The 26,375-nt window shown below is 44.4% G+C and overlaps 1 protein-coding gene and 1 long non-coding RNA gene across 2 annotated transcripts; both read left to right on the top strand.

The window, feature by feature from the left end:
• The first annotated feature begins 9,977 nt into the window (after positions 1 to 9,977).
• VASH1 (vasohibin 1) lies at positions 9,978 to 25,291 on the top strand. Its single transcript, XM_071426755.1, has 7 exons — positions 9,978 to 10,473; positions 15,351 to 15,439; positions 16,535 to 16,591; positions 17,588 to 17,662; positions 18,644 to 19,025; positions 19,437 to 19,549; positions 20,142 to 25,291. Exons 1-7 carry the CDS (start codon positions 10,213 to 10,215, stop codon positions 20,212 to 20,214), a joined length of 1,050 nt encoding a protein of 349 aa, XP_071282856.1. The 5' UTR covers positions 9,978 to 10,212; the 3' UTR covers positions 20,215 to 25,291.
• Positions 10,480 to 15,043, top strand: LOC139589898 (uncharacterized). Its single transcript, XR_011679162.1, has 2 exons — positions 10,480 to 10,800; positions 11,637 to 15,043. It is a non-coding gene; the product is annotated as an uncharacterized lncRNA (long non-coding RNA).
• Positions 25,292 to 26,375: the final 1,084 nt, after the last annotated feature.

The following is a 26,375-nucleotide window of genomic DNA, read 5'->3' as shown; positions in this document are numbered from 1 at the left end:
ACAAACAGAGAAAGCTGCTGCCATTCATCCCACAAGTGTTCTTGGAATTTGCTTGCTACAGCTTTAAAAAGGTCAGATAGAAGGTGCTCAAAAAAGAGTTATGCTGTGATCACTCTAGCTGTTTTAACTGGGCAGCCAGTTCTGCCTTGTGACAGACAGCTGGGACATGCAGCAACTGAGAGACTGAATTGTATCCACATTTAAGCACTCATGTTTCATCGAGCACATAAATTGTACAGCAGGAATTTAGGGGACGGAGCAGCTGCATTATGAGGAGAGATTTCTCTCCCTAATTTGAAGACATGCAGGCTGAGTGGGATACAACTGAGAACTGCAAAATCATGAAGGTAGTTGAGGAGGTGAGAGCAGATTGTTAGCTATCAAACCTTGTAATACTACAAGTATGGGCACTCACTCAAACTGCATGCAAGATAGGTTTCAAACAAGCAAAAAAAAATTTATTTTGCAAACACAACTGTAGTGAAATTTTGGTCAGATGGTACTAGGAGACAAGCAGGCTACAAAAAGAGAATTTTTTATGGACAGCCATTCCAAAATAGGTAAGGGAGTGGCCACAGGTGTACCTCCTAGAGATTTTAATCCAGTGACTGTGGTTGCTGAGGGAGAATGAGAGGAATGCACAAATTAATGGCCAGGATCATGTCCCAGCTCCATTTAGTATTTCCTGCTGTTACTGTCCAAGGCAAAGATACCTGTCTAGGTGTGCCTTAGGTTTGACAAAATAAGGTATTTCTTACACTTTTATGCATGAAGCCATGACTGGAGAAAATCATTGCCACTTTAGGCCTAAGAGCCCAGACTCACAGCTGGCATGGGTTCCCCTGGAATCTCTGTCAGACCCTATGTATTTTAGAAACCTATGCAAAAAGTTATAATGCAATGGGCATACACATTGAAGAACTGCTTCTGCCCCAAAGAGCATTGAAGCTAAATTCAAAATTGTTTCTGTTATATCCTGGTAGCTATAACTACTGAAGTTCTGCAAAAATTCCTTTGCTGTTTTTCCTTACATGCAGCTCCTGTCCATACTACTCCCTGCTCCAGAGGAACTCAGCAATGGCACCAGGCTTTGTCCCTGTTACAGTATGAATTTCTCCCCAAAACTTGCAACCAAACAAGTAAGCTCAAATTACAGCTTAATAAAGGTGGTATCTAATAATGGCATACCTGTCCCACTCTCACAATGTGAGAGAAGAGAATTTTAAAGAAAAAAATCTGTCATTTGCTAGCACTCAAACACATGCTGGCTTCCTCTGAGCACAACAGATTTCACCTGCTTCCTTCCTTTTCCTTTCAGCTCCCACAGCTGTGATGGATATGTTACTAACACACACAGCACATGTGCCACATGTCCTTTATCTTCCTCTCTCCATTTCTACACCCCTGAAGTACTGAGAGGAAATTGAGCTGGCCAGAGTTATGTGGATGTATGCAAGGCTCAATCAAAGAGTTGTGACACCAGATGGATTGACAATAGCTACTGCTCCTCTTATGTATTAAATGCCACCTCTTTTCCCAGAATTTTCCATAACATATGCAGTGGGCACTAGTCTAAACTTGACTAAATAACTTACCCAGCTTCATACTATAGTGGATGGGTGGGTGGATTTCTGAATATGCTTGTGACTTCCCAGGAAGCCACAAGAAAGATGGATATAATTTTAGTGGAGCCCACTCCTTTCTCAAGTTTGAGGAAAAATCTGTTTCCATTTTCTCTGAAACCTGCAAGGCAAGTAGGAAGGCACAACATTTTCATCATTGAAATCTAAAAAATATGACCATACATTAGCTCATTTCTCAGCATTCCAAATATAACTGGAAAGCATAGTGTTGTATAACACAAGAAGACAAGCACTGCCCTACAGTGATAGAAATTTTATCTAGCTCCCATTTCAACAGCAACTGGCCAGCTGGAATTTGTTCATAAGTATTTATTTGATAGCAAGATGAGTTACACTAGTCCAGTTGCCTAGACAAGAAATCATTGGAAATTACAAGAGGAAATAAACTATTAAAGCCATCCATTTCCTCCACCGGGCATCATAAAGGTATAATCCACTCTGTACCCTTAGACAGATTTGATTTGACAAGGCTGAGATAGCAGAGAACTGGACTAGAATCCTTCCCACTGGAAGTGAACAGTGGACAGTGTCAACTCTTCTAAAACTGGGAGTAACAAATAAGACAATTGGGTTCTCAGCAATACAAAACTGCAGATCTTTACCAAGATCAGCTTCTCACAACTGCACTATTAATGAGATCACTTCTCTCCAATGGCCTAAAAAAATTTAATAATCAGAAAACTGTAGGATCCTAAAGTCATTCTGGTTGTGGCAAAGAAGGGTCATGTAAAAATATTCCTAAAACCAAACAAGCAATGAAATGGGAAAGAGACATGAGAAGACACTAGAATGGGCTGAAAGTAACCAGGCCCTGGCACCAGATATCAAAGCCATTCCTTAGCATCAGACACCATTCAGGAAATTACTGCTGACAGAGGCAGAAAGAAGAAGTTCATTTATTGGAAATGTTCTCTAAATTTCAGGTTTTCTAGATTCTAAGTTAATCCCAGTCCATTTTTAGGAATTGCTTTACTTTTGATTGTCCTGAAGGAAGACTTGATGCTACACATTTTCATTCCTAACCACTAGATGTCACTCAACCCATTTCTCTCCCATGCCTACCACCTCGGTAATTTATTCCAAAGGGAAATAAAACGTCAAAAAAAAAATCAAAACAAAATTAAAAAAAAAACAAAAACAAAAACAAAACAAAAAAAACACCAAAAAAAAAAAAAAAGAAAACCAAACAAAAAAACCCCAGCCAAACAAAAAAAAAAGCACTAAAGAATTGCTTCGGACAAAAACAGAATATGTCCCATAGGGCACAAAGTTCTCCCAAATACAGTTTCTTTGTAAGCCTGAAGTAGCTTTGAAATACACATAGGTAAAGACGTTTTGAAGCTGAGACAGATTCAGCACCACTTTCAGGTGGAGAGGGTAAAAAGATCAACTCCACAGTTACGGGCACAGACTTATTAACTGTTCAATTTATCAACTTATCAACTGTCCAATTCAAACAGCAACAAAGTGAAAAGCTTGGGTGGAAAGAATCACCTCTTAAGCTTCTGCAAAGTTCACTATATTCCCAAAGTGTGAGCCTTGATCCCTGCAGTATATTCCTAATCACAGAATCTTAAAATGGTTTGAGCAGGAATACACATTAGACATCATCCAGTTCCAGCCTCCTGCCATGGGCAGGGACACCTTCCACTAGAACAGGCTGCTCAGTGCCCCTTCCACCCTGGCTTTCATTAAACACTTTTGTGAAGGGGGCAGCCACAACTCATAATAAAGAATTTCTTCTTAGTGAAGCAGAGTAGAAATAGTATCTAAACCTACCTGCTGTCTCTCTCCACATACCTTATAAGATATTCCCTTGGAAAAGATATCTTTTTAGTTTACAGCCAGTTTAAAAAATGAATTCAGGTCTTTGTACTATACCTTAACTTTCATGAAACCCCAGGCCTACCTGCAAAACCTGCAATGATAAATTCTCTCCCCTGTATAAACAGACGTCACTGTGGGGCATTAAGAACATTTCATAGGATGCCTAACAAAATGTAATGCAAAACTGAATGTGAAAGTGTAATTATTAGATTAGCAAGTTTTGGCAAACCAGGGAACATATGAGAAGACTATGAAATAGGAAGAGGGAAGGAGGGGAAATCAAGAGCCAGGAGATTAACACTGATGAAAACAATGTGCCATTTGTTAATAGTGGCAGATCCTTTTTTTTAATGAAACTTTTTATTCATACTCTTCTAATACATTCCTCAATGTATTAGAATATTAACAAATTGCTATCTTCTTTTCAGTTTATGACATAACAGAGCAGACCAGTATAGTTCTACTGATCTATGCATTTCTACTTTAACATCAATAAAGCATTTCCAACAGTGACAATAAACTATTTCTTTAGCATAGCTAATCCTTTGGTAATCAGTCCTCTCCAGTCCCTCAAACCTACCATGCTATAGGAATTAACCTACTTCCAAAAAATATTGAAGTCTTTCCACATGCACAGAATTTTCATTCACTTACAATTTATGTAGCCTAGAAACCAAAATAAAGAAGGTTGGCTTGCTGCTTAGGAGAAAACTCACATTATGTCCCTGGTCTGCCACTGTCTTCCTGCAGGATCATGGGGAAGCCATTCAGGACATGTTTACAGTTCACAGCAGAGAACAATGCAGAGAGCTCTGAGCTGCAGATTCCCAAGCCAGGAAACACACATGGCACAGCACTGCTGAGCCTGTATGAACCAGTCAGTACTGGTACATTAAGGTGTCATTGCATGGAGGTGGTTGCCTGGCTCATGACATCAGTGATCACACATCCTGCTCAGGTGTCTTTTCACCAACAATAAAAGCACTTGCTGGTTCTTTATCTCTTTTCTCCATTTGAAGAGTGAGAAGAGTAGCACTTCCATGTTTTGCAAATATGCTGCAGGCATACAAACAAGAAAACTAGGGAAGTGCAGACAGAACTGAGCACCAGAGAGGAGGGAATGCATACAGAACCCATGCAGCACTTGAAAGTTGCTTTCTTGCAATGATTTTATCTTAGGTATCAGGGGGGAAAAAATTAAAAATCTATTACTACTAAATGATAAAGTTAGAACCAGAGACACTAAGTACCAAGCCGTGGAGAGAAAACTGATCAGTATCAATTTGACTTGGAAAATGATAAAAAATGTCAGCACCAATTCTACAATGTACTGACAATCTGCAGCATTAATGATTAGACAAAAGTTCAAACTGCATGCACGAGACTTGGCATGGGGAATTAAACCTATGGCTCCACATAAGTTCCTGACCTAGCTAGTACAGAAGTGGTGTCTTTTTCATGTGCAACTGAATGGTCACTGTAACACCTGTAAGAAAGGCTCACATGCTAGACCAAGCTCAGCACATTAGTTTGGAGCTGAGGAACGTTACATTTAGATTTCTATTTCACACAAAGCATTGTTGGGATTTGAAAGCAGTTCTTTCAAAAATAAAAAAATAAATACCCTGTTTGTTGGTGTATTCATCATTCTGTTTCCAGTTAAATCTTTCAGAAGTGTCTGTTCTGTATCAGTGTAGAGCAGGAAAAATGTTTTATGGGATAGGAGCCCATTTCCTCTCCATCTCTAGAAAATAATATCAGGCAGACAAAAAGGAAATTAGGAATTTGATTATAAAATTCTACCTTTATTCAAAAGCTCACTGGAGAAGTTAATGAACTTTAAAACAGGTACAATTTTTTGCAATTCCACAGTCCCTTCAGAAAAAAAGCCCTTTTCCTTCCCAGCTAAGTACAGTACTTTATACCTGGTATATTTATAGCCATATTCATTTCAGTAAAGTTTAATGTGCAATCATATCGGTCTGTGGTCTTTCCTGTAGACCCACTTTCAGTATGCAAAGCTGGAGTGACTACAAGAGATCTGGAGACTTTTTTACAAATGCTTGTAGTGACAGGATAAGGGGAATGGTTTCAAACTGATAGGGGGTAGGTTTAGATCAGATATTAGGGAAAAATTCTTTACTGTGAGAATGGTGAGGCACTGAAACAGATTGCCCAGAGAAGTCGTGGACGCCCCATCCATGTTCAAGACCAGGCTGGATGGGTCTCTGAACAACCTGATCTAGTGGAAGGTGCCCCTGTCCATGGCAGGGGAATTGAACTAAATTATCTTTATGGTCCCTTCCAACCCAAACCATTCTATAATTCTATGACAAATACAGAAGTCTCATAAATATTTGCTGGCATTTTAAAGCTTGACTGGATCTAAGTCTCCTCTTAGGTGTGATCAACACATGAAAAGAAATCAGAATGACTGCACCTGAATGAAGAGAAAAATGTGTGGAGTCACTATATCAGTCTCTGTTGAAGTCATTCCTAGCTGCCAACAAAACAGGGCTATTCTGGCACTGCTCTGCCGGTTGATCTCCCAGACAGACTAAATATTACATGTGCTGTAATCAAAAAACAAAAGCTTTGCTGTTTTCTGCATAGGTAGTCCTGCTTAGAGCCAAGGCAAGAACAACTTTAGGGGCAAAGGTAGAATTCCTGCTCAGGGCAAAGGTCTACTGCAGCACATGCAAACGGCTCAGCAGCACAGTGATCTCAGCAGGGGCTTCTGCACAGCAGAGAATTTCACTGTTCATAAAGACATTTGTGTGAATAGGCTAAAGGGAGTACTGTGAGTTGGAGAAAACTAAACACAGGGGAAGAAAACACATCAATAAACACCATTTAGACAATGAGTTTCAAACCTCTATCTTCAACTGAAAAGTTAAAAAAAAGGAAGGGGGAAGGAAGGGGGAAGGAAGGGGGAAGGAAGGGGGAAGGAAGGGGGAAGGAAGGGGGAAGGAAGGGGGAAGGAAGGGGGAAGGAAGGGGGAAGGAAGGAGTCTCAAAGCTAAGTACTCTGGGAAATAAATTCAGAAATATGCTGATTTGTCACATGAGGTTTTTCACAGAGCTCTTTCAGGAATACAGAAAAGGGAACCCAGTCCAAAACAGTTACAGAAGAAGGAAGTTAGTGCCACAGAGAACCTTAGATGACAAAAAGTTAGGCCAAGTTGGGTAAAGACAGCACAATCCCTACTCTATGAATGATGCTCTAAGCAACATTCAGTGTTACCCTGAATCATGTACTTTGGGAAAAACCTTTAAGATCATTGCAATGTTCCAGTTCACACTAAGAAAATGTAACTAAACAGTGGCCTAAAACTGCCATTAAGAAGAAATCTCTGCTAAGTGTTTTAAATGGTCTTATGCAAGATCACAAAGACACTGTATTTGAAGACAAAAAAAAAAAACAACCAACAACCAAACAAACAAAAAAAACCAAAACAAAGCGAAAACTACACCATAAGAACAAATGATTGTCAGAAGTAAAAATAATTCAATGTTAACAAAGTCTAGAAGACATTATAAAAGAAAGGGAACAATATAATTCACTATCCATATAGTCCATGTTCCCAGAAACTAATATCAGATCCTCTCTAAGAGAGACAAAATTCCCACCTCAGAGCAAAGAATTTAGTTCTCAAATGGTTTGTATGCCACTTGCATACTTTTATCAAATATTTTATATCTTAAAAAATAACTTATATAGTCCAATAATTTCTGCCTTTATTTCAATCCTTTATCAATGTTTTTTATTTTTTCACTGACAGCAAAACTTAACTCTGTCTTAACAAAGTTTCACCCATTTAAACCATTCTCAGAGCACTTGCACAGTCTTCCTCTACAGAGCACAGGTAAATGAACAATTCATGTTGTTATTAAACAGAAATTGCATGCCTTCTGGTCCCTCATCATCCTAGCCAGTGTGCTGCCAGAAGTGAAAGGCAGTGTTTAATGCACATTACACACCCTGCACTGCAGGCAGCAGCCCCCCATAGCACGGAAGCACAAGCTGTGCAGAAGGGGAAGTGAATCTCTGTCCTCTGCTGTCACCTCAGTTGTGTCCAGTTCCCACTGCAGGGACTGGCTCTCTTGGCATGGCCCTGTTCTATCCATTTTCAGCTAGGCAAAGCTTAGTGCCATGGTACTAACTTAAAATACAGATCTCCTGCTACAGACCGATTATTTAAGTGATGGTCAGAATGGAGGGATGCTGCCTTATAATTATCCAATACAAACAAAAATCCCTTGATAAGCTTATTTTGAGGTCTGTTGATACTTATCAGCTACATTTCCTCCAGCTGAGATTTGAGAATTTATTTTAAGACATGAAACATACAAGAATTGTATTTCACTTCTACTACAACTATTTTTACGTTTAAGAAAGAATAGTTGTTAATGTGCCAAAAATGCCAACTAATCTTTACAAAATCTCTGGCTGCAAGTCAGGGTTATTAGCATTTCCCTCTAACAGGTGGAAAAGCTGAGGTACAGAAGGCCATATGAACTACCAGCCCTGAATTAGTGCTGGAGCTCAGAATCAAAACAAGCATCCTTGCCTCTATGGACAGCTGTGCCTAATTTCAGCCAGGGGAGGCAATACAGCTCTAAAAGAAGCATTTAAACTTCTTGCTCCCTGTCCTTTCCTCTGTGCTGTTACTGGAAATACACCTGCACCTCAAGCAAAATACAGATTATGCCCCCAATGGGCCTCTGCCATTTCAGGACTGGCACACTCCCAATCCCATGTCTCTAGAGGGACTGAGGACATGGGAAGTTATGAACTGTTCTTGTGTCCATTCAGGGGCTGTGGAGTGATTCCTGTCACAGGCTTTGCTGCCTCTTTAGATATAAGGGGGCAAATTCAACCAACCATCAACTGCTCACAAGTAAAAGGCAAAGGCAATAAAAACAATAAAAACTTTACAGAGGCGATAAATCTGCAATGCTTAAGGTCCCCATTCAAAAGAAATCCTTATTCAGTGACATATATGTTTAGGTATTACAGAAGTTAATGTAGGCTCTATGAAGTGATGCTGGTGATTTGTTTGGAAGGCAGAAGCAGGGATACACATTTAGCCTAATTTTCCTTTAAAAAAAAAAAATCAACCTTTCAGCATTTTGGGCAATGTTGAGTTCAACAAAAAACTGTGCTCAAGTATTGTGCCTTCAGAAATTATCTCATGTGAACAACAGCCTACAGAGCACCACAGAAGAAGTGGAATTTCTCTCTGAAATCCTCTACCCAGCTCTGTAAATGCTATAGCCTGTTCTCAGGGCACAACAAATTCCATGGCAACCGGCATGTATTTCCCCACACTGATGCTGAACCACAGCCTTTTGTTTGGAGTGCTAAATGCAAGTATTTCGAGATGCCCTTCAGAGGGTACCTCAGCAGCTGACCCGGTAATTGGTACACATTTCTTGTACTTGGTGCTTAAATTACAGAATGCTTATATGTTAGAGCTTTCAACATGGATTAATACCGCAGGGTGGTGAGAAAACACAGCCAGCGTTAGAGACACAACCTGGCTCTTATAGATGAGGACACAACCATTGCAGCAGGTATACAGTGGAGAACATGCTCAAAAATCTCCTGCAGCATGTGGAGAACCTCCCATGAGAGTTCACACTTCTCAGTACAAGAGAGCTGAAACAAAACCAGATGATGAAGCAGAGCAAAACACTCAGTCTTCTACTTGTGGTGCATCTCCAGACCTTAGATACGGTGTATTTTGCCTCTCGCCAGGCAGAAGAGCCCTGGTGGGCGCCTCCCTTGAGGGGGACTGGCTAGTGTAGCACATCCCTAGATAAGCGGGCGGTTCCACAAGAGCCGATCCTTCACCATTGCTTTGTGCTACAGGAGCATCAGAATACAGCCTCCATCCCCCACTGCTCCCTACCTGGAAAGCTCATCCCAGCTCTTCCGTTCCTCAAAGCTATGTCAACACGGACACCTGCCCCTGGCTCCCAGCAGTGTTTTATGGCCTGCGGGGCCGCCCGGCCCGGCCCGGCCGGTCCCTCACGCCCCCGCAGCCCGAGCACAGACCCCGGCGTGGCCGCCGCTGCCCCTCACCGCGACCCCTCAGCAGCCGCTTCACGGCCCCGCCCCAGCCCTCCCGGGCCCGCTCCCGCCCTCCGCCCCGCCTCCTTATCACCCGGCCGCAGCCGCCTCCCTTATCGTTCCTATCTGCCTTATCCCCCGCGGGCAGCGACACCGCTGCTCGCCCGGCCGTGCCCCGCCAGCGGCAGCCCGGCCCCGCTACGGCGGTGGGCGCACGCTGAGAGCCGGCCCAGGGCGGAGCAGGGCGGAGGGGAGCGGCGCCCGGCCCCGCCCGGCCCAGCCCCGCCCCGCCCCGCCCTGCGCGGGGCTTTGTTCCCCCGCATGCAGCCCCTGCCCGGGAGGCGGCCGTGCCCGCCCGCCCCGCGGAGCGCCCGGGAGGCGGCGCGGCGGGGGCGCCCCGGCGGCAGGCCCGCCCCGCGCGGTGCCCGCCGTCACTGCCGCGGGCGCTTGGGCCGCCGGCGCCTCCCCCGCCGCGGCGGCGGCCTGATGCGGCACCCGGCACCGCCCCGCCCGGCTTTTTCTCCCCTTCTCGCGGCGAACCCTCCGCTCTGATATCTCTGGGGGCGAGGCGGGGGCGGTGACGCCCCGTGCCCGGAGCGCCGGCCATGCGGGGCGCGGCCCCCGGCGGCCCGGCGGCGGGCGGCAGGCGCTGAGTGCGGGCGCGGCGATGCCGATGCCGGGGGGCGACGGGGCCGCCGCGGCCAGGCAGCCCCCGTCCGGCGAGGCGGCGGCACCGCGGGACGAGGAGCAGCAGGAGGAGGAGGGCGAGGAGGATCTTCGCGACGGCGGCGTCCCATTCTTCGTCAACCGCGGCGGGCTGCCCGTGGATGAGCCCACCTGGGAGCGGATGTGGCGGCATGTGGGCAGGATCCACCCCGAGGGGGAGCGGGTGGCGCAGAGGATCCGGGGCGCCGCCGACCTGCCCAAGGTGAGACCCCCCCACCCCACCCCGGGGCTGGTGCGGCGCGGGGTCCCAGCGGAAGCGCCCCGAGCGGACCGTCCCCCGCCGGGCGGACGAAGGGAAGGGGGAAACGGCGGCATCCCGCTGGGAGGAGGCGCCCGCCTGTGCCCTTAGGAGGCCGGTCTCCCCGGCTCGGGAGCGATCCCTGGGAAAAACGGGCCCCGGGACTGCACTTGCTGGAAGCAAAGCCACACTTTAACTTGGAGTGCGAGAGGGTATCTGCGGGGCTCTGCCCTGTCTAGTGCGCCAGCAGCACCCTCTTCTTCTGCGGCCTTGCTGGAAAACGGACTTCAGGTAGCTAATGTGTGAGCAGCCTGCAGGGTAAAGGGGGGGAATGGGCAGTGGCTGAAGGGAAAGACTGGATAAATGATGAAAAGATGAAGAGAGTTAAATTTAGAAGAGCCCAAATACTGGAGGCGGGGGATTGAGACAGACAGAGGTGAGACTTCGCACCTGAAGAAATTTGGTTTGGGTACAGTTTCCCACACCAAAAGGCATTCTGGAACAGAACTGTGTCTGTCAGAAAAGACTTTTGATGCCAAGCCTTTTAAGAGGAGTTAGCAAGCGCTTGCAGAGCTTATTGCTGGTATAGGGTCAGGTGTGATTTCCAAGCACGTTCCTGGCCTTGTTGCATAGAACTCTATGAAAAGAGGAACCACTGACCATTTCATTGAGCCTTGTACCATACTGAAACATTTCAGTGTGAATTCTTGTGATTGTTGCTATCTGTATTGCATCTTAGCTGGAGAAAAATCTCTCCCTTTTATTGGCATACTGTGAACAAAAGACACTGCAAACATTTGGTGTGTCGCCCCATTGGTGGGTTATAAGAGTATTCCCATCGCTCTAATAGGGGAAATTCAGATACAAAAAGATGATGCTTTTTCACCTCAGGCTTTTTTAGCAAGGACTTACCTCCTTGGGAAGGTAATTTGAAGTATGGAAGAACATGCTATTATATACTACACAGACAATCCATACTGCTTTCCATGAGGAATTCTGGAGAAGCATGTAATACAACATCCTTTGTGCAGTAGAGTTAGAGGCATCAGTGGCAGCAGCTGGAACAAATCCTGAGTCCTGATTACAGTCCCTATTCTAACTCCATTAGACTTTTCCTTCCTTTTCAGATTTCCTTCCTTTCCTGTGACTTTGTCCTGAGCCTAGGTGAAGGCTGAAAACATGTTTCAGATCAGTCAGAACACACACTACCTAATTTCCTAACCATAAGGATTGATTTGGCCAAAAATGGTGAAGGAAATGGAAGAAAGAAGGTGACAAACAAGACTCCAGTGAATGATGGGTGGGGAAATACAGTGTTCAGTCCCTTGTTTTGGTCTTATGTGAAGAAGTTCTCCTGTTCTCACTTTAGAGTCTTCATCCAGAGGGTTACAGTTAGGGGACACCAGTGGTCTGAGGTCTTGTGGTAAGAGGCAAATTTGGGCTGTTTTGTTTTGAGGATTGTTGGGTTTTGGGTTGTTGAGGGGTTTTTTGCATCTGCTAGCACCCCTGGGAAATAGATCTGACAAGTGCATTCAGCACTCTGCTGTCTGAGATGCCATTCCCAAGCTCACTTGGCATATATAGTTGGGAGGATACTGGAATTCAGGAAACCACAAGGATGGATGAGCTCTGTTTCCTTAGCTCCTTCTCCCCTGTAGGGATGTATTTTTTTCTTTGAGCAGTGCTTATGGCTACTTGTCTCTGTGCCATCAATTTTCTTTGAAAGGCTGGTGCGACAGATGAGAATCAGGGCAGTAAGTGTACTCTGCAAGTCTAGCTCCTTTGAAAAGCCAGGTAGCCAGGTTCTCTCCACGCTGGAGGGTGAATAGTCCTTTTTAAGTGTTGAGAATGGCACAGTGACTTACCTGCTCCAAAATTTTGGCCATGGACCTTAGCCAGCATTGGTTGTTGGGGGAAACAGCTCTCAAAAAAGCTGTCAATAAACTAAAATACTATAAAATGATGACTGGAGGAGGCTGTAATTAGACACATGTTTGCAGATCAGCTTCAGGGGCTGTGTCTCTCACTGGAGTCTGAGAGCTCAGAGGGCTCCTCTAGTCTCTATTTCCTTCCAGTAGACTTGGGGTGACTGCCACTCTCCTGTAGGTTGTGTTCTTTCCAGCAACAGGGTGGGGTATTGCCTTGCTTCAGGCTGCTGGAACCATCAAATGGGTCCAAGCTGGAAGTACAAAGTGATGTGTGCTTGGCTCATAAAGAAATCATGGGTTTTAAATGAGATGGTTATGAGGGCAAAGACAGGAAGAGTTGCATCTAATGGATTCAGAACAAGAGAGCCAAAAAATAATCTGGTTTTTTTCAGTCAGGCTCTCAACCGAGGCTGATACTGCTCCTGTGTTATTTGCAGAAGGAAGAGTAGGGAGGAGCTTGGATACACATGAGTACCATAAAAGAAACTGTTGCTAAACTAGGCTGGCCAGAAGAGCACCTCTGTGATCCCGATAAGGGTGGAGCTTTGCCTGTGCCTCGCTCCCATCTGCCTTTCCTCATATACAGCATGGCACACTTGTACATGAAAATCTTGGTTGTTCTTAGAATCCCCTTTCTAAAAGCAGAGTGCCAATCCCATGCATATAGACAGCCTGCCAGGGTGCAGGAATCTAGGAGTGGGGTGATGTAGCTACTCCACACAAGTGATGAGGGATCAAGGGTGTGTTCATTTGGTCTGCTAAGCCTGGCAGAGGTTATATACTTTGGGAAATCTGGGCTCTCTTCAGCTTTCATAATAGCTAAAGGGAAGTCAAAATAGATCTGATTGCCTATTTTTTCTGTTATAAATAAATTCTCTCTGCTTTCTGAAGGACTGTGAAAGCTAACTAATATTTATAGCTCTTTGGAGATATGCCCTAGATGATGCTGGGGAAGAAAAATGTATAAGGATCTCTTCCTGTCAATGTGGAATTGAGGGATGGAGAACGTATTCCTCTACTTCTGCTTCTATTGTCCTATTAAAATGCTATAGACCTGATGCAAAAAGAAACTGTAGCCCAGTCTGGGCTGCAGGCCCAGATCTGAGAGAGTGCACAGTGTACTTTCATCAGTTTAATTACTTGAGGTGCAGGAGGCTCTTCCACATTAACTAGTCCCCTGCTGAACTGATTGCCATTATGCTGTCTCAGTGTTGCGCAGTCCTTTGAGGAAAAAGAGATCGGGGGTCTGTACTAGTAAAGGGAGGAGGAACTACCCAGAATCATTTGTCTCTGCTGTCAACATGCACTTAATGTCTGTCTCCGCTGAGAAGCATTAAAGTCTCCATGCTGAAGAAAAAAGCCAAAATTAAATAGTCAGCCTGCCCTGATTGTTACCTCTTTCGTTGTTTCTGCCTGGAAATTATTTCCTATGACTCAGTGTGTCAGCTCACAGCATCCAAACTGACTCAGCTCATGCACTACCAGAGATGGCTCCATTCCTGTGCCACTCTCTGGAGCCTTCCCTGCTCCTGCTGCAGCTGAACAAACCCAGTTTCACATCTGCTCCCACCGTGCCTGTGCTGCCCCCTGCGAGTGAGGCAGCCGGTGCCTCTGCATGATGTGAGAGGCAGCACCTCAAGGTTAAGAGGTCTCTGGTCCTTGTACCATGGGGGAGCACAAGCAGAGTGCAACCATGTGGCCAGCCAGGAAAGGGAACTGATCTGGCTGAAAACTACCCATGCTTGCTGGCTCAGCTTTCAGCTGCTCCAGGTGCTTGACCTGGTTCACCAGTCACTTGTACCAACACACAGGAGAGAAGAAGGAGGTGTATGGAAATGAGTGGCCACAGAAATACACGTGAAGGGTGCACTAAGCAGTACCACTGGCTATGAAACCATGTCCAGCAGAGGCAGTTGTGCACAGCAGAGTGGACTGCTCAAAGGAAGAAGAACTAGCTCTGACTCACTCTTTCATAGCTGTGGATAGGCCAGCTCTGGGGGAAGTCTGAGGAGGAACTGAAATGTTAAAAGCCAAACAACTGAGAAAAGATGCAGTCTGATATTAGCAAGGTGCATACAAGGCATGAGCTATCTTTCAGAGAGAAAATATTGGGCTGTTTCTCCAAGCCTATCAGTCATCCCAAACTTGTGTCTTTTTTTTATTTGTCCTGTGGAACAGGTCGCTTCTCTTTCCTTAGAAAGGCTGTGTTCTGGGAATGAGATTTTCTCAGCTGCTGACAAGACTATGGTTATCCCGTGCAGAGCAAATGGTGAAAATGGTGAGGAAAATCTGACTGGACCCATAAGGCTGAGGTCTCAGAATGGGACAGCAGTCTGAAAGGTGAACATCCAGAAGTCATTCTCTGACCATGTAATTCAAAACACCAGACACTGCAGGGCAGGGAGTCATGCTGTCAAGCCTGTGTCCTAGTCAGTGCCAACTCATCTGAAATGCCAGGAAGCAGTGAAGGACCTTTCTACCCTTGCTTGCAGGACTGTTCCACCTTCTGGTGATATTGGAGAACTCATTGTCCGTTTTTGCTTCTTTCTTTTATTTTTGTTTTGTGCCTTTCAGTTTCAATACTCAGATGAGGCCACGCTCCCTCAGATGATTGCTTTCCTGTCTTGTATCTTGCCTTGTCAGTTAATTCTATCTATTTTGTCCAATGTAACATTGCATAAATGCAAGACCTTTTCACATAGTTTCTCTTGCAGCTCTGTGGTGATAATTCATTCTGAATCCCTTCCCAATTTCCATTGTGGAAATAGAGGAATGTTTCTTCTGTGGTCACTTTGGGCAGCAAAAAGGGTCTGGTTTCAGAGGAACATGCTCCCTATAGCTATGTGCCACTGAGTTCAGAAAGAAGCTGGAAAGGTTTGGAAGAAGTGATTTATGTTCTGCTCCTCATTTCAGATTCCCATACCAAGTGTGCCTGTGTTCCAGCCGTCCACCCCCATCCCTGAGCGCCTGGAAGCTGTGCAGCGCTACATCAGGGAGCTTCAGTATCCTTTGCTGTTACCTTACTCACTGGTGTGATAACCCAGAAGAAAGAGCAAGAGGACTTTCTTTCCCTGTGACAAACAGAAAAGCTCCTCCTGTTGTAGCTGGAGGAGAACTGAAACTTGTTCCCTGAAAACAGGAAGCTGGACTTGGGATAATGTTTTGTTTTGCTGCTCCATTTCTTTTCTTTTTTTTGCCCAAGTTACCTTCTGGTTCTGTTCACTGCATGTAACAAATGAGCATGTTGTCAAAGGCCTTTCCCCACAACCCACTCTTCTAGGTCAGTGGCTTTACAGTGGTATTTCATTAAAAACACACATATCTGAGATCCTGACAGCCAAGTGTCAGATGTACTGCAAACTGCATCACCTGATTGTTAAGGTGTGGGTGAATTGTGATGGGCAAACCTTCTCAGGTCATCCTACTCAATCACTCTTCTCTGTCTTAGCAACACTCAGCCACCCTGCTTTTATGCATCTGTGATATGCTGCCCCTTTATATGCAGAGCTGCCTGTGTGGCTGTGTTCTGGGAATGAGATTTCTCCATCCCTGTTGTGCTGAAGAGCAGGTATATACCATGCAAACACAGTCTAATCTCACTGATGAGATACAGATCTATCTCTGGCTTCAGCCCTAATTCAAGGTAAGAAGGCTGACCTTTTGGCACCTCTCACCCATCCAGGGTGGTTGTGCTCTGGATTGGATCCCAGTCAATCTTAGAATAAGATTGAATGTTTCATTGCTCCATGTATTATGTGCAGATTGGAGCAGAAAGAGATTTATCAAACTGTTCTGCCCTGGTAACTGGAAAGCTGAGCAGAGCATGTGCTGTCAGCATAAACCTTTGGGAATTGGAGTGGAAACCCGTGTGTGGGTATGAGGAAGAGAAGAATTGACAAGGAAATACAGCGGAAATAAGGAGGACATGTAAGTGGGGAAAATGCAGGAAAGCGAGGTAGGGATTTTCTTGTGTTGCTGCCACATTTGTGGGATCATGACTCTGCTGTGAGAATAGTAAATAACATGAACATCTTTCAGACAAGTTTTCTTCAAACTCTACTTTCCAAGCTGCCAAGCCCTTAACTTCTTGCTGCCAGGTACAATCACACTGGGACACAATTCTTTGAGATTAAGAAGAGCAGACCTCTGACTGGGTAAGTGCTGGCAGCCTCTACAACATTTAATCCTTTCTTTGTTGTTGGAGCCCTGCTATACACACTGCTTTTTCTCCATCCCCTGCCCAAGGTCTAGTGGCACTTAGGGCTTTCATTACTGCAGCTGCATCCTGCTTCGGGTAACTTTATTGTCTGTTGCCTGGGGCATAGTTGTGTCTGGTCTTTCTCAAGAGTAGAGTATTTTTGTCATGAATCAGTAAATCGAGTGGACCAAAAATAATATATTGCAAAAATGTGCATATTCTGCCTGCTTCTAATTGAAATGTAACTATATGAACTTCTGAGGGATTCTGAAATTAGGTCCTACTCTACAAAAACTTTGTTAAAGCCAACTATCTTTAGTGGTCTGATTTCATAGCTCCTGTGAGTGCTTTTGCAGAACTTAGGATCACTAAGCTTTTGGTGACTCATACTTGGAATGAGAAAGGGTATTCTCCTCATTGAAGATTTTGGGAACTGCTGTGCCCCAGAAGTTCCTGGCAATAAGCACCTGATGTTCATTGACTCTCTTGAAGAGCATATGGAGAATCTCCCAAGACTGACTTACTATTGGTCTAGTCCGTAGATTTATGTGGGTCTAAAGGCCTAGTAATCAATGCAATGTCTCCTCCATGGTACTCACTGAATAGAGACTAGAGTTAATGCTCGAGAAGAAGGCCTTATTGTCCTTGAGCCTCGTGTGGCAAACACTTTGAGGGTTTTACTTGTGGAGACATTGGTTCTGTGGTCACCCTGAGAACCCAGGTTGGCCAGTAAGTAGTTTTGCCGCAACTCACTGAAGTGAATTCCTTGGAAGTAACAACAGCATGTGGCAGAGACCTGGTTTGGATTTAATATCTTCTTAAAGATATTTGTTCTGTTCCCTATCCTCTGTGGGCCACCCTCTCTCCTGGAAACCTACCTATAGTACAAAAGGGCTGAACTGGTCACAGTACATAGCACACTTCCTCATCTTTCCCTTGTCCTACTCTGCAGGCTGATGGACCTGGCCAAAGAAATGACCAAAGAGGCCCTGCCAATAAAATGCCTGGAAGCTGTGATCCTGGGAATGTATCCTTTCCTCTTGGAGTTGTGCATGTCTGCCCATCCTTGTGTTTTTGCCTCTGCTCTCTTGCTTGTGATGCTTTGAGGGTGGTGATACTATTGTCACCAAGCCCCACATTCCTTTTTTTTTCCTCCCCAGTTCTCCCACAAAAGACCACCAATGAAATCCAAATCCAAGCAATTCTCTAAAGTATCAGAGTAACTTTGGAGTTGCTCCTCCTTCACCAAGAAGGGTGGTGCTGCTCTGGTCAGCCATATAAGATTATAAAGGACAAAAGAGCATCTAAAGAGGAGCAAAAACACTAGCTAGAGTTAAGTCAGGAAATCCTTTGTGGATAGCATCGTTCCCTTACTGCCTCTATGTGTTCTGCATTAAAATAACTTATGGATCCTCCCCAACTTCTAATTATGGTGTATGTCACTTACTAGCTTAGGCAATACCTTTATTAGATCTAGATGTGTGTTATCTTTAAGTACACATCTTTCCTAGCTATCTTCCAGATTTAGTTTGTGGTACTTGGGCTGTAGGTTCTTCATGCACCTGGAGGGGCAGAGATGGTGAGAGAATGGTTCAAAAGTAGAGGTTGGTGAGTTTTTATCCTGAAGGTGTACGAAACAGTAGCTAGTGAAACAGATTAAAACACACCAAGGAATAATGCTGCAGTGTTAACAGTTTGGGAGCTATGGAATACAGTACACTTAAGGTGCTAGCATTGCTACTTCTGCATCACAGAACTGCATCAAAATTAGCTTCTCTTTGTTGACTGTCTCCTTGAAGAGGCCAAGTCTGTTTTCTCTGTAACCCAGATGAAAGTAGGGCAGCTTGCAATGAGCTGGGCTCTTGACCTGGAGAACAAATCCTGTCTATGTGATGCCTGAATCAATGGGGAATCTGCTAAGCAGGCTGGGAGGGTCTGGAGCAGGTAGGACGTGCCTTGTCAGGAAACTGTTACCACCAGTTATTTCCTGAATAATTGCTGCTGTCAGTTACCTCACCAACAACATGACCACACTGGACCGTTTCCCCATCAGCTTCAAAACCCACTTCTCAGGGAACTACTTCCGACACATCGTGCTGGGGGTGAACTTTGGCGGCCGCTACGGGGCACTGGGCATCAGCCGCCGTGAGGAGCTGATGTACAAAGCACCTGTCTTCCGCACACTGAGCGAACTCATCTTTGACTTTGAGGAGGCCTATCGCCGCTGCTGGCACACTCTGAAAAAGGTGAAGCTGGGCCACTGCGTGTCCCATGACCCACACAGTGTGGAGCAGATTGAGTGGAAGCACTCCATCCTGGATCTAGACAAGCTAACACGGGAAGACTTTCGCAAAGAGCTCGAGAGACATGCCCGTGATATGAGGCTGAAGGTAAGCAGCAAGGATGAAGTAACTCACTGCTATATCCACTGCCTTGCCTGGCTGCTTGTAGTACTGGGGGAATGCAGTGACCGAAAACTTTCTACTTCTAGATGTGTGGAGTGGAAAGTGAATTGGAGGCTGGGGCCTCTTTCTTACTGAATACCACCCACTTTATACAGGCTGGTCCCCTAATGGATCCTTGTGCAGTGCTGCAGTTGTGATTAGGTTGGACTGTATACAGTCCTTGGAGCCATAGTTGTCACTGTAACTTTTTTTTTCTGGCTTTTGCATTTTTGATGCACTTGCCTTGCCTTTTTGTCTTTTTTTTCTGCATATAATAAATAATTGTTAGGTTTTGTAGGCTTTGTTACTCACATTGACTTTCTGCTCATACAGCTTTTAATTTTATTTTTCTGGCAGATTGGGAAAGGAACTGGACCGCCATCTCCCACCAAGGACAGAAAGAAAGATGTCTCCTCCCCACAAAGAGGTCAGGCCAGCCCTCATCGGCGAAACAGCCGTGGAGACCGACGGTGAGTGAGGCTGCTGGGCAAGAGACCTATCTAGACTATCTGTTTTACTCAGACTCCACCTTGCCATTTGGTTTCGGATCCTTCTGATGTCCTACTGGGTTTCTTTAGAACAGTGGATATTTCTCTGACCTGCAGTAGCATTCTTCCCTAGTCAGTACCATTGTGAGTTTATCATTGCATAGGGATTTGAGGGGACAGCTGGGGTGTTTTGCTTGCTTGTTTTGGCAGGGAGGAGAAGGTAGCTCAAACAGACAGTGATGTTGGTAGCTGACTTTTAACCTTATGCATGGGTCTGAGCTCCAGTGTCTCACAGACCTGTGCCTCAAAGAGATTCCAAAAATTATTCTGCTGTCAACACGTTGTTTTCCTGATAATAACCTGGGGTTCCAGAGTGGACCTCCTACTTCCTAACTTGCATTCTGTTCTGTTGAGATCATTGGGAGAATTACTGGAGGCTGCAGAATAATCCTGTCCTCAGTAGTGCAGGATCAGTATGAAGCTCTGTGTACCTTTTCCTGTGCTGCCATCTCTATGTGCAGCATCACCTGACAGAAAACAGTTTCTGAAGAGCTGTTGCCTTCTTTGCTCACAGGCCATCTGGTGAGAAGAAGCCTGCCGATTCCAAAGCCATGCCAGACCTTAATGGGTACCAGATCCGGGTATGAAGAGAGCTGTGCCTTGTGTGCCTGGCTCCATGGACTTCTTGCTGGCCACAGTTGGGACCTGGATCCACCTGCAGTGATTCTGACAAATGGAACAGGGGAGTGGGAGCAAAAGAGAGTGCTGATTTTCCCAGGTGCTTACTAGTGGGCCAGTCCCAGAGCTGGATCCCATGGGTCCCAGAGGATTCGCCTGCCTGTTTCTGGGAGAGGTGACCATCTTAATTCATTTAAGTATTTTTAAAAAAAAAAAGGAAAAAAAGAAAAAAATAAGTACATTAGTGGGAGTTCACTTCAGGAAGAATATTAAGTGAGTGGGGTCAGTGGACTTGCTATCTTTGCCTTGACAGCAAGTAGATGGAGCATCTTGTCAACAGTACTTCTTCCCTGTGTGCACAGTTTTCAACCCCTGCAAGGCCTGCAGGGCTGAGGGAGAAGTGATGCTGGAACGGGATGGCCCCTGAATCTTGTACAAAAACTCCTGGTTTTGTCATTATGAACACTTTGTTTATCATTGCTCTTGTGAGAGTAGGTCTGAATTTGCTCAGCCTGATTTATTGACCATACAAAGTCTTCTGATCCAGAAAAAACACATCTTGTATGTTTAGTCCTGCCTATTTCAAAGTATTTCATTGTCTCTGAGGGGGTAGACAGTGGAATGCTAGTGAACTGTTGCTGTAGGCCCTTTGGTGGTTGAGTGGATCAGGATATGCCTATACCACTGCTACATAAAAACAGGCATAGAGAGCTCAATTGTTCTAGCAATGGAGATGGGGTGGGTGGGGGCTGGTGGAGAACCTGAACTTCACATCATCTGTTCATCAGCCTTCTCTTTACTAACTTCTGATGGCTGCTACTCAGAAAGCTTGTGGCAGGCACTTCAGTCACTGAGGTACAAGTTTTAAGAGTAAAAAGTTAAAGAAGAATGTAATAATGTGAACAGGTTTTACAAGCATTTTTTCCTTTCCACAAGGCTCTTGCTCCTTCCTCCCTATTGTGTTAGTGCCAGAGTTGCATACACCTGTTTGTGAGAAGCTCTGCTCAAGGAAATTGCAGCTGCTTTCCTGACAGCTCACTTTGGAACCTCCTGAAAGCAGTTTCCCACCCCAGTGCCAGAGCTGTGCTTGTGTTCTGGCTCTTTGGATAGCTGCAGTATGTAATAGCACCACTTATACTAACCTTTCCCAAAGGGCTGGGCTGGGCCTTTCTGCCACTTGTGGCCTTTACTTCCTATGCTTCTTTTGGGGGAGTGTTGTACTACTGATTCAGCAGTGTAATGCTTGTCAGAAATCTGGAGTATTGTCAGGATCTCTCTGTTTGAGGCCTAGGCCATGGGAACAGTGGGATTTCCAGAAGTCAGAACAGCATGGTCTTAAAGTGATTTGGATGCATGGATCTGGGGGATGAATAAACTGAGCTTGGGAGTGGGAGTATCCTGGAGAGAAACAGTCTTGTTTTATCACAGCACTGACAAGGAGCTACACTTTCTGAAATACCACATATTTAATTTTGTTAGAACTGAGATTATTCTTTCCTTTTTTTCTTTATTAGAAACATGATGGAGCTTAGCTCTACTAGTTTTTTTGTTACAGTATTCCTGTGCCACATCCTCATAATAAGTAGAGCTATTTTAGTGGCAGAGAATGGGTTCTTAACCCCAAACAAATCAGCTCTTCTGCCTAGTTAAAGCAGTTAATCCTTGAAGCACCACCCACAAGCGATTTAACTCAGACCTTACAGGTTCCTAATTGTACATCCTTAACTGTGATGTAACTTGCAAGATGTATCCATACCACTGCAGTCAGTCCTTCCAATCTCCCTTTGTAGTCTGTACTTTTCTGCTGTGCTGTACAACCAAGAGGAAAATCTGTAAGAAGGTGGCAGAACTTGCTGCTGAGCCAAGAGAAGGTTAATCCAGAAGAGGATGCCAGTTTCCACAGTACAGTGCAACATCTGTCCCCTCCCTCATATTACAGCTACATGCAACAACTGAAGTTAACAGCAGCAGTGACCCAAGCACCCATTTGAACGTGTCCTCTGGTCATTTTTGTGTGGCTGTAAATTAACATATTTAGTGTCTGGATGCTAACAATGATGTTAGCTGTAAAGGCTACATCATTGTTAGCATCCAGACACTAAATATGTCAAAAGATACCTCTAAATAATATGGGCCACTTGGAAGACACAAACTGCCTTTGCATAATGTTTACTATGCAGCAGACTGAAAGTTCAGATGCCACTGTGAATCATATGATAAATACAAGCAGCAGTCAACAAGGGGAAACTGACTGTCAGGTTTTATTTTAAAGTGGATGAAATCCAGAATTTAAAGAAAATTATAAAAGATGCCTAGAATACATCTTAACTATGACTTTGTTTATTCAATTGGTTAGTTAATTCAGAGTAACTGGAGAGCTCTTGAGAGTAATTAGTAGTTTAATACAGAGAATATTGAATAACTGGACAGACTTGAGCTATTTTAGATGGAAAGGGGAAATGTGGGGGTGGGAAGAAGACTTTACAACAGATGAAACAAGTGAGGGGTCAGCTGCAAGTTAATGATGCTTTCTTGGGAGCAGGGCAACAGGGGTGTTCAGCAGTGTTAGATCACCAGGACAGAATGGCTTAAAACAAAATGCTTTGTTTGACTTTGTAATTAAGAGCTTTCCTGCAGGATGTAACTGAGGCCAATAGCTTAGAAAAAGCTATTAGCTTAGAAAAAGCAAAGGAAATGGATGTTTAAGATATGAATGACAGGTAGAGTTCAATGTCTCTTAATCCTCAGCTGCAGCTAGACAAGAACATCCTCTTTCAAGATCTAGTTGCACAATTATATATGTTAGGAAGTATTTAATTCTTTGCTTGTATCTAATGTTGATTAACATCTCAAGATGGATACAGGCAGAGACAGGGTTACCATTTCAAGCCTTCTACTGTGTTTCTGTGTAGAATTCATGCTCCTTACTGTTTCTGTAGCTCCACTTCAGGAGATGGTACAAGAAACTGGAAAAGGACCATAGAGTTCTCCCCTTCTTGCTCTTGCTCTCCCCCCATCTTTGTAACGGATGAATCACTTCAATACAAAGCTTTGCTTCCTTCCTAACAAACAAAACCATATCCTTCCATGACAGAGAGGATTAATGCAATCTAGCTTTATGCTGTAAGAAAGCTGAGGGTACAGTGCAAGACAAAGTTTAGCACTTCGACTTCTTTCCTCCCCCACCTACTTGGTCTGGTTTCTGGTCTGTCTGCCTTTAACCATAAGGAAAAAAGGCTGGTGATGAGAGTCTTTTTCACTTCTGCAGGCTTTAGAGCTACACAGAAGGAAAGATAATGTAAGTCATACTCCTTTAGTGCCTGCAGAACAAGGAAGATGGATCTCAAGGAGTCCTATTAATTTTTTAATGTTAAATATTAATAGGGTCGCTCATGTAGCTCTGTGATCTAAATTTCACTGTTCAGTAGGTCTCACATGATATCTGTTCTGCAGTACAAGCCCTGTGAGCTCTGTGGAAAGGAACTGTGTTTGTACACTAGGAATGGATAGACACTGCCTGCTTTGTAAGTGAAGCTGAGGTGAGCTTCGAAAGACTTCAACAAATGCTGACCTATTACTAGCAAAACTTTTCTAAATATAATGCAAACCTTGAAATAAGAGCCCCTCTTTATACTTTTATGTAGACAAGTCCCTTGATACCTGGCCAACTGCAATTTTTTTAATGGACAGATTCATTAATTGAGCAAAACTTTCTGCTACAGCATCACTCTGATACAAACTTTGTACATTAAAGAGCAGGGTTGGGTGTCCATCAGTCTGTGACATACTAACCTTTTTTTTTTTACTGGTAGAAGCTAAAGGAGTCTTTAGGAAATTGGTGTGTGTTAGCAAGTGTTTTAGGTGGGAGTGGAGTGCTTTTTTTCAGTTACTATTTTATTTGTGGGCCAGGGTATGGGTCAGTACTGTTTCCTTGGATCTATCAGAATAAATGAATCCAGAACTGTAGTCGAAACATAGTTTCTGTTCAAATAGTAGTTGTATTGCTGTTTTCAAATCTGCTTAACAGGATGAATTTTCTTTTAAGTATTTCAGGTGAAAGCCTTAATGAGGTGCCTGCCCCCTAAGGCAGACTCATGTGTGGTGTGGTATAGACTGGAATATGACTGTCCTTAAAATTTCAGAGTTTAAGAAACCATAATGAACAGAAGAAAGCTCCTGTTAGCCAAAGGGCAAGAGTCTGGATTAGACTGGCTTGACCTTGCTCCAGTGGCTCTGGCTAGTCACTTCAGGTGGTTGCTTTAGCTACCTGCTTCTTCTGAGTGAAGTATTTCAAGTGGTCCTGATGATCAAACTGTAGGTATAGGCAGGGGGTGTCCCAGGTGTATTGTGTGTGCAAGTCTGGCTGAAATAACACCACACATCCCAGTGGCCTTGCACTGTTGTCCTGACAACATTTAGGCCTGCATTATGGATTTATAACTTTACTTAACAAAGCAAGTGCTATTCTGGCTTGATGTTTGCTCTCCCAGAGAAAGGTGGAGATGGCCCCTCTACGGCCAAGCTGAACTCCTTAGGGAATTTAGTATTTTTGTGTGTCTTCTGAGCAGGTGTTTACTTGTATCACAGCCACTCTCCTTCAGTGGTGCCCTGGTCCTTTCTGCTCCAGAGCAACTCAGTTTAGGCTCAGAAGGTTCCTGAATCCCCCATAATCTCTGCAGAGCAGAGTTTCCCTCCAGGTCAGGGTTGAGATGGTGCTAGTGGGACCAGAGCGGTCCCCTTCCATGCACACCAGTATTCTACTCCAGCACTGATAGGTGCTGCAAAACCATTTACATCTTTATCACTGGTACAGCTCAGAACTAAGAAATTGAAAGTTTCTTTCTTTAGGAACAGTATCATGTGTGTCTTTTTGTAATTAATCAGTGTGGTTCTGTGTTCTTATGTAGCCAACACAGAATTTTTATTTAGATTTAGGTTTTTACTGCACTTCCCATGGCCTTCATGTTGATACTTCTTCCATCTTCCTTTGACACTTAGACAATAAAATTGCCTCTGTACTGCTCTCAGCTTGTGCAGAGAAAACAAGTTGTCCGTACTCTCCTTCTTTTTGTTTTAAACCTTCCCATTACATGTCAGCAGGAAGTCAAAGGGACAGCCTTGAGTGATGGTATCAGGCAAATTATGTGAAGATGTCCTTTACTTGCTACACTAGTGGACATGGAAGAACCCTCATCCTCCTTTAATCATCTGAATAGGTGAGTATGTCTGTGCACACAGAGGCAGTTGCCAGAGTAAGTACATATGTGGCTGTTTAGCAAAGGAATTCAAGTTTTCCCTCTTGAACTGCCATCAGTCAGGCTGGATGGGAAAAAAAAATCAGCGCAGGCAGCATCAAAAATTTCACTCTTACAATACTGTACCAAACAATGCCGTAAGTGTTAATACAAACCTCTTCTTGCACTGCTCAACTTGTCAATGTACAATTCAGTCTCCCTTCCTGGCCTGGAAAGCAATTCTCCTCAAAGTCTGCTTAGTGACCTTCCAGACTAATGACCTCACCAGGACTTCTCAAGACAAATGCTGGGTTAATAAAGGACAGTCAGCTGCAAGATTCAGTGCAAGGATCCCCAGCAAGGGGATCCAACTTTATTCAGGCTATCATCTTTCAGGCATAACATACCGCTTCTCTCTAGGGAAATGAGTAATAGCTGGGACCAAGGCCAGTATGTAGGCAAGCCTACAGTGTGTATAGGAAAGGAATAAACATTCTCTGACCTGTTATTCCAAAGAGAAAGGCGCATGCAATAGTCCATCTTAGCCAAGTTAATTACATGAACTGCTTCTGCCCTGAGGGAAAGCAATTGCACAGTTCTAAGCATCTACTTCAGATGCTTGCTTGAAAACACCCTCTGCTCCATGCCTTATAGATTTTGCTTTAAATCAGGTAACTCCTATATCCCCTATGGATGTATAGATCAGGGTGGAGTGAGAACAGCAAAACAGTGAGGCAGCCACAGACTTTCTGCTCCCTCTTACATCAGGCTTTTCCTCTGTGACTGGTTGTTCCTGCAGTTTTAGTTTTCAAGTCACTCAGAGATTATGCTGCTTGGACCTTAAGTGGAAAATCTTTCTTGTGGGAAGGGTAAACAATATGTTGAAGCAGAAAATA

The sequence above is a fragment of the Agelaius tricolor genome, unplaced genomic scaffold, assembly GCF_023055355.1.
Source record: "Agelaius tricolor isolate 1412-34295 unplaced genomic scaffold, bAgeTri1.0.p SCAF_5, whole genome shotgun sequence".
NCBI lineage: Eukaryota > Metazoa > Chordata > Aves > Passeriformes > Icteridae > Agelaius > Agelaius tricolor.
This window is presented reverse-complemented; position numbering and strand designations above follow the sequence as displayed.

Bases quoted from the DNA above. Each gene is read 5' to 3' on its own strand.
- VASH1 (XM_071426755.1), top strand. From the start codon at position 10,213: ATGCCGATGCCGGGGGGCGACGGGGCCGCCGCGGCCAGGCAGCCCCCG. The intron at 15,440-16,534 runs GTATCCTTTGCT...TCTTGCTGCCAG, and splicing joins CGCTACATCAGGGAGCTTCA to GTACAATCACACTGGGACAC. The intron at 17,663-18,643 runs GTATCCTTTCCT...TGCTGCTGTCAG, and splicing joins GAAGCTGTGATCCTGGGAAT to TTACCTCACCAACAACATGA.